General features: G+C 47.8%; 1 protein-coding gene across 1 annotated transcript; it reads left to right on the top strand.

Annotated features, from left to right (window-relative positions):
* Positions 1-1,813: 1,813 nt before the first annotated feature.
* Positions 1,814-2,973, top strand: LOC119334380 (abscisic acid receptor PYL9-like). Its single transcript, XM_037606960.1, has one exon. The coding sequence runs from the start codon at positions 1,957-1,959 to the stop codon at positions 2,545-2,547; it is 591 nt and encodes a 196-aa protein (XP_037462857.1). The 5' UTR covers positions 1,814-1,956; the 3' UTR covers positions 2,548-2,973.
* Positions 2,974-6,945: the final 3,972 nt, after the last annotated feature.

The raw sequence follows: 6,945 nt of genomic DNA, 5'->3' as shown, positions 1-6,945 counted from the left end.
ACCATGAGTGTTTTGGATGAATGTAATGCTATTCATGTATTTGGGTGAAGTGGCGAGTGTAAGCCAACTATGTATCTTTTCCCCTTTTATTTATTTACATGGGTTGTTGTGAAGATTACCTTACTTGCGACATTGCTTTTAATGTGGTTATGCCTCTAAGTCATGCTTCGACACGTAGGAGATATAGCCGCATCAAGGGCGTTACAGTCGTAGTGCTTAGTCGAAGCCCTGCACCAGTAACTTCATTATCACGGTCGCCACGCCGTCGTGCTGACGGAACTCTCTCTCGTCCTCAACTGGATCAAGAGCTTGAGGGACGTCATCGTGCCGAACATGTGCTGAACACGAAGGTGCCCGTGCGTTCGGTACTTGGATCGGTTGGATCGTGAAGACGTTCGACTACATCAACCGCATTACTAAACGCTTCCGCTTTCGGTCTACGAGGGTACGTGGACACACTCTTCCCTTCTCGTTGCTATGCATCTCCTATATAGATCTTGTGTGATCGTAGGATTTTTTTTAAAATACTACGTCCCCCAACAGTCTCGACGTGACTGCTCTCGATATGTCCTCGTCTCCATCCGCCTCTGCTTCCACTACTACCTCTGCATCGACTCCATGGCTGACAACGAAGTCGCCAAGAAGAAGGCCTCGGCCGATGCCGCCGCCGCTTTGGCCTGGGCAACCGGAGGTGCGAATCGTTCATCCCCTATTGCTCGTTCATGTGTTAGCCGTATATGTTTTGTTTATAGATGTTTCGGTTCTATGTACTATACGTGCTCACATGCTTAGATATCAGTATGAGTTGCATACTATGATTGTCATATGTATCGTATACTTGTGGATTAGTCTAATTGAAAAGGTGCTGATATTTCCAACATAATCTAGATGAACTAAGTGTGCTTATTCACGTTAGATGAGAATATATGAATTTAAGGATTTGGTATGGGGTACACCGATGTGGATGCGGATATTTGAGGGGTAACCGGGCGCTGTCCGCGGATGTTTGAGGAGTGAGATTTGATGAGTCTGGATGTAGATGCCGAGTAATGTTTAGATTATATTCCCTCCGGTCCTTTTTACTTTGCATATAAGAATTGTATGAAGTCAAACTTCATAAAGTTTGACTATATTTATATGAAACAATATTAACATCTATAATGCTAAATTTATACAATATGAAAACTAAAGTCATGACGCATCTAATGTTGTTGATTTCACATTCTGAATGTTGGTATTTTTTTTCTATAAACTTGGTAAAGTTTACGTGGTCTGACTTCAAACAAATCTTATATGCGAACTAAAAAGGGCCGGAGGGAGTATATAGCCAAATGCTACCCTAGCAATATTTTAGACACGGCCAAAAACTTATCTTTGTTTGGATCATGACCAATTCTCCTTGGCAGGTCAATGCTCCCTTGCCCACTCTAGTTCAATGTCTAATGTTAGCAGATCATGGGCCAGTAAAACCTCACCCAAAATTTTAACTAGTCAAATATTTTTAGCAAAATTTTAACTAGTCAAATATTTTTAGCGAGATAAAGGCTAACACCAAACACACCTTACAACCTGCTCGCCCACTGACAGAACCCAGCGAGTAGAGAAACCAAACCATGAGTATGTGGACGCTGTTTCCCAAACCCAAACCCACGCAGCACGCACGCTGACACCAATTCATCATCTGTACAATCCTCGAGTGAAAAAGTTGCTGCTTGTCGGCTTCCTCGTAACCCGCGCCTTTGCTAGCTAGCTCCACACCCCGTGCATGGATGTCGATCGGTCGCTGCCCTCACCCTCGGCCTCCCCACGCTTCAGTATATAACCATCCCAGCCATCCACCATCCCAACCCCAACCCCAACCCCATCAAGAAGCACACAGACACAGAGAGAGAGATAGTACTACTGTGCTAGCTAGCTGGATTTTGGGAGACAGTGCGCTTGTGTGTGCGTGTGGTGATGGAGGCGCACATGGAGCGGGCGCTGCGGGAGGGGGTGACGGAGGCGGAGCGGGCGGCGCTGGAGGGGACGGTGCGGGCGCACCACACCTTCCCGGGGCGGGCGCCGGGGGGCACCTGCACGTCGCTGGTGGCGCAGCGCGTGGCGGCGCCGGTGCGCGCGGTGTGGCCCATCGTGCGCAGCTTCGGCAACCCCCAGCGGTACAAGCACTTCGTGCGCACCTGCGCGCTCGCGGCCGGCGACGGGGCCAGCGTCGGCAGCGTCCGCGAGGTCACCGTCGTGTCCGGCCTCCCAGCGTCCACCAGCACCGAGCGCCTAGAGATCCTGGACGACGACCGCCACATCCTCAGCTTCAGCGTCGTGGGCGGGGAGCACCGCCTCCGCAACTATCGCTCCGTCACCTCCGTCACCGAGTTCCAGCCGGGCCCCTACTGCGTCGTCGTCGAGTCCTACGTCGTGGACGTGCCCGACGGCAACACCGAGGAGGACACCAGGATGTTCACCGACACCGTCGTCAAGCTCAACCTCCAGAAGCTCGCCTCCGTCGCCGAGGACTCCGCGGCCGCGCCTGGCTCGCGGCGGCGGGACTAGACGAGAAGAGACGAGACGAGACGAGGGCCCCCGGCAGTTCGTGGTGGGCCCGCGCGACCCGGCGTGGTGGCGGCGGCCGGACGGCGCCGCGGGTTGTTAGTTGGAGTGTACTCTGCTATTTCGCCCCCCTCTCCTTTCCCTTTTCTGTTTGTTTTCTTCGCCCCTTTTTCCGCTGGTGTCGAAAAAAGCCTTCGGCGTAAGCAAGCAGCCTCCTTTCCTTGTGTACTCATATCACCATCTTTGTTCGTTTCTCTGGCTGCCGTTTGTGCAATTTTCTGAGTTCCTGATGGCTGGCGACAGCGATGCCCAACAGGGGGAAAACTCAGGTAGCTGTTGCCGGTTGCTTTCAACAAGATGGCGCTGAGATAATAATTTTACATTTCATCTTTGTACCGCAAAATACAATAATGATGTCATTCCAATCGATGTGCAGACTTACGGCTGGGAACTAGATCCTCGGTACTAATTCTCTCCATAACTGAGAGAATCCTCTGTTCTTTTCTCAGCGTCCTGTGCCAGGATGCCAGCAGCATCCTAGACTGAAATTGCAAAAGCTTCCCCATTTTAGAACTTTAGGCGATTCCAAATAATTCCGGGCATGATCAACGCTAATTAATTAAATCGTACTGCTGCTGCTACTGGCTGAGCGAATTTGACCAGATTAACGGAACCAATGAGAAGAGTGGTTGCAAAAGGAGTGGCCACCGGCTCTTGCGACCCAAAGCGCGGCGCCACTTATAAAAGAGCAAGTGGCATGGATTAGGACAAGTCGGTCCTTAAAGCAAATCGTCTCCGGGAGAGGAGTGTGCATAATACGCCCGGGCGGTGGTGGCCAGGGAATAGCTGGGTAGCTGACTAACAGCTAATTGGGTGGCTAAGCTGCTCTGTGGGGTCACTGTGTGGCTTCATGGGTCTCACGACTTTTTTCAACACTTTATTTTTCAGAAAGGAGGGACAGTAGACAGACGGAAGGTACTGCAGATAGAGATATTGTATTGATACTAGTACAAATGCCCGTGCGTTGCAACGGAAAAAAAAATAGAACACTATGACATGACGGGCATATTGAAGACGGCATAGACATGGGTATATCATCCATGACATAATCATCACATAAGCAGACATCACTGGTATCTTTTAAGCATGGCTCAAGGACCCTCTCCACTCAATTTCAACATGCCTCTTATCCCCAAACGATGGCTTAAGGATGTTAAGTAACAACTATGATAAAATTATTTATAGACCTGTATTTACAACCCATCCCACATCAAAATGATATAGGAAGATATAAAAAACATCCTTTGGAAAATATTTTCTAAATTATTATACTGTTTAGAATTATTATTAAAGAGTTTATAAAATAAGTAAAATTGAATTAGCAAGTTGGATGGAAATTGTACACTGTAATTTCATGTCCAACAGTCCAACTTAGACGGCTCCATCAAATATATGTAGTGTCCAAACAAATCATACACTGTAATTTGAAGTACAGATTAGACTGATGCATCAAATATAGTGTACATCTAAAGTCTGAATTGTTCTCCTAAGATATCCATGAACATTTAGTAGACATTTTAGTTCCATTGCCCACGACCAATTGCCAATCATGAACCCTAAGAAACGGGATCAAGGAGTCAATATTGAACGTCAAAATCGACAGATGAAACATTACGGTAGATACATGTAGTTCTGTGGACCTGTACCTCTCCCTAGTGCACTGCGGCGTCGCATGAAGCCACCCAGCAGCCAACAAACCAGATTGATCTGTCAAAAGTAGATTCCAGACGAATCAACATCACCTGTAAATCAAACAGGGGTTTCTTCCACAGTGTATATGTCATAGCACCGCAACAGTACACACTCCCCAATGTTTGTAGCAGAATCCCGTGCACCCATATTTTGCGGAGGCTAGTCGTCGATGGCATCCAGTGCATGGCCACGTCCACGGCAAGTCGTTCCGACGACCACGCAACTGCAACATCCTTTTCTCCTTCCGTCACTTATCTTGGGCACCATCATTGGTGGACGGTGAGAAGGACCAACACATTCACGGCCTAGCTGCAGAACTTGAGGTCATGGCCGAAAGCGCTTGCGGGGAACCAGCAGAGCACACATATTATACACCTGGGAACACAAGGTCCATAACTTAGTTCTTATAGCATGTAAAATATCTTTGCTTGGTTGTAGCTTTGACCAAATCACCAGAAGAATGGGCACCAGATTGCAGCGTGAGTGCAGATTAGCATTTATTTTAAGTGCTATTATGCTGGCCTTTTGAAGGTATGGTTTGTTCGGATTTCAGTGTGAGAATTCTACAAAAAAAACTATCTTAAATACCATTGTTATCCAAAAAAAATTCTAAGTGTAATGAAAATCTATATAAGAAAAGCTATGCATCTAGGAACATGCAACGTCCCTTCTGAATAATCATTAGATCACTAAACTGTTAACAGAAGGATGTAAGTGCACAGAGAGGACATGATCAGCAATGGAAAAAGCAAATTTGCAGATAGTAAATAACCTTCTATAGTTAGACTATATACACTAAGAGAATCTGGAAGAAAACGATTCGCAAAATGTACAAAAACTTAACTCTACAGCCTCCAGTGCAGGCTATACAAAACTTAAAATCCCTATGTTCTCTTCGTGAAAATGCCTGTGCGTTGTAGTAGTCCATGAAGGAAAGGAATATGTTCTGCACTCTGTCAGCTTCCTGGAGAAGTACGAGGAAGAGATGGGCGATGCGATGGAAAAGATGAGTTCAGAGAAGGGAAAGGAACAACTGACCCCGTCCTTTACCACATAAATACCTCTTTCACTGCCACCCATACAGTGGACTCCGCCCGAACAGGGCTCGGCGTAGTTGAACACTGACGCAAGTTTTTAGCAGATCAATGGCTGGGATGGGCGGGGGCTGTAGCCACGGATTATAGAGGCTAAGTGTATCTGTCGACATACTATCAGTTACCAGTTTCCGATAGTGTGGAGGAAGCTGAAGCCCGGGCAACCCTGGTTCGGCTGCATGCTCTGGCAAAAGTTTTCAGAGGACCCGTGGAGCTTGAGATGGATTGCAAAACGGTGACTGAATATCTAAACTCGGATGTGCCCACTCTTGCTCCCTGCTATGGAGTGATCCAAGATATAAAGGCGGCCCTTTCTTGCTTTCCTTCATTCAAAGTTGTATTTACAGGAAGGAGGAGTCTTGTTAGCTTCAACACCAAACTTGGGAAAGATCTGAAGGATTATGTCATTCAAATAGCAGGTGGGGGAAACACATCAATAATATATAGCAGAAACATATAGATGAACTATAGCTCTATATAGAAACCATTGCTTTCTGACATACAAAATGGTACGTACAGAATGAGATGAGCAAGAAAGCTTGGGACAAATACACAAATGCAGTTTCTGAACTTACTGTAATAATGAACATACAGATTAATAATTAAGTAGGAGGATAGTTGTGCGGTTCGTTTCTTTTCTGAGGGCTAATGCTCATTTCCGGAGGAAAATAATCTCAGATTTCTAACTAAACTATAATCCCGCTCAACACGAATTGGTTCATTCAGATGCCTTGCCCATATAACTGAATATCTAATAAAAAGAAGAAAAAATAAGCTGCTAGCATAGTCAGAGGCAGGGGACAGAAACAACATCTAAAACAGGGAATTGCATACAATGAATATCAAGGGGATATATACCTCTGGTGTAGCCGCCGAAAACGACATTGGACGGTTGGACGGACGTTCTTGTTCCTTCGGCGAACTCGGCGTTTCTTCCTCCGGCGAACTCGGCGGCGACATTGGACGTTTCGACGAAACTTGCAATTTCGACGGGATTTGATGGAGCTCCTGGTCCAAGGACGCAACCTGATGGAGATTCCGGCCGAGGACACTTCCTTCTTATGCCAGGCAAATCAAATCCGGGTCGGGCACTCCATTGCTTGGTGTTGGAGAAGGACACGGCCTCCTATTGTCCATCCAAGCAGGCCACGAGAGAGGGGACGACGAGGAAGGGGGGTGTACTGAAGATGGTGGCGGCTGCCGGCAGGAGGTGGCCGTGGCGGCGGCGGAGGCTGGAGGGCGCGAGCCTCGTCGCGGCCGCTCGCAGGGACATGCCCTTCCTTACTTGGCAGAGCGAGACGGGGGGAGAATGGGAGCACGGGAGAGTACCCGTCCCCGGTGCTCCTTCTTCTCCTCCGCGGCTCACCGCCGCCGTGGGGCCTCCTGCCGGCTTCCCCCTCACGACACGGGAGCGACTCTGCCGCACAGAGCGCAAACCTCCTTATCTCGCCAACCCAGGCCCAATAGAAAGTAACGGCCCAAGCGTGCCCGTGAGCGAAAGAATTAAATCTTTAGTGCGTACCCCAAATTAGTACCACCTCGTTTATATCGTTTT

This window comes from Triticum dicoccoides, chromosome 7A, assembly GCF_002162155.2.
Source record: "Triticum dicoccoides isolate Atlit2015 ecotype Zavitan chromosome 7A, WEW_v2.0, whole genome shotgun sequence".
Taxonomy (NCBI): domain Eukaryota; kingdom Viridiplantae; phylum Streptophyta; class Magnoliopsida; order Poales; family Poaceae; genus Triticum; species Triticum dicoccoides.
The sequence above is the reverse complement of the archived record's forward strand: the minus strand, read 5'-3'. Positions and strand labels throughout refer to the sequence as shown.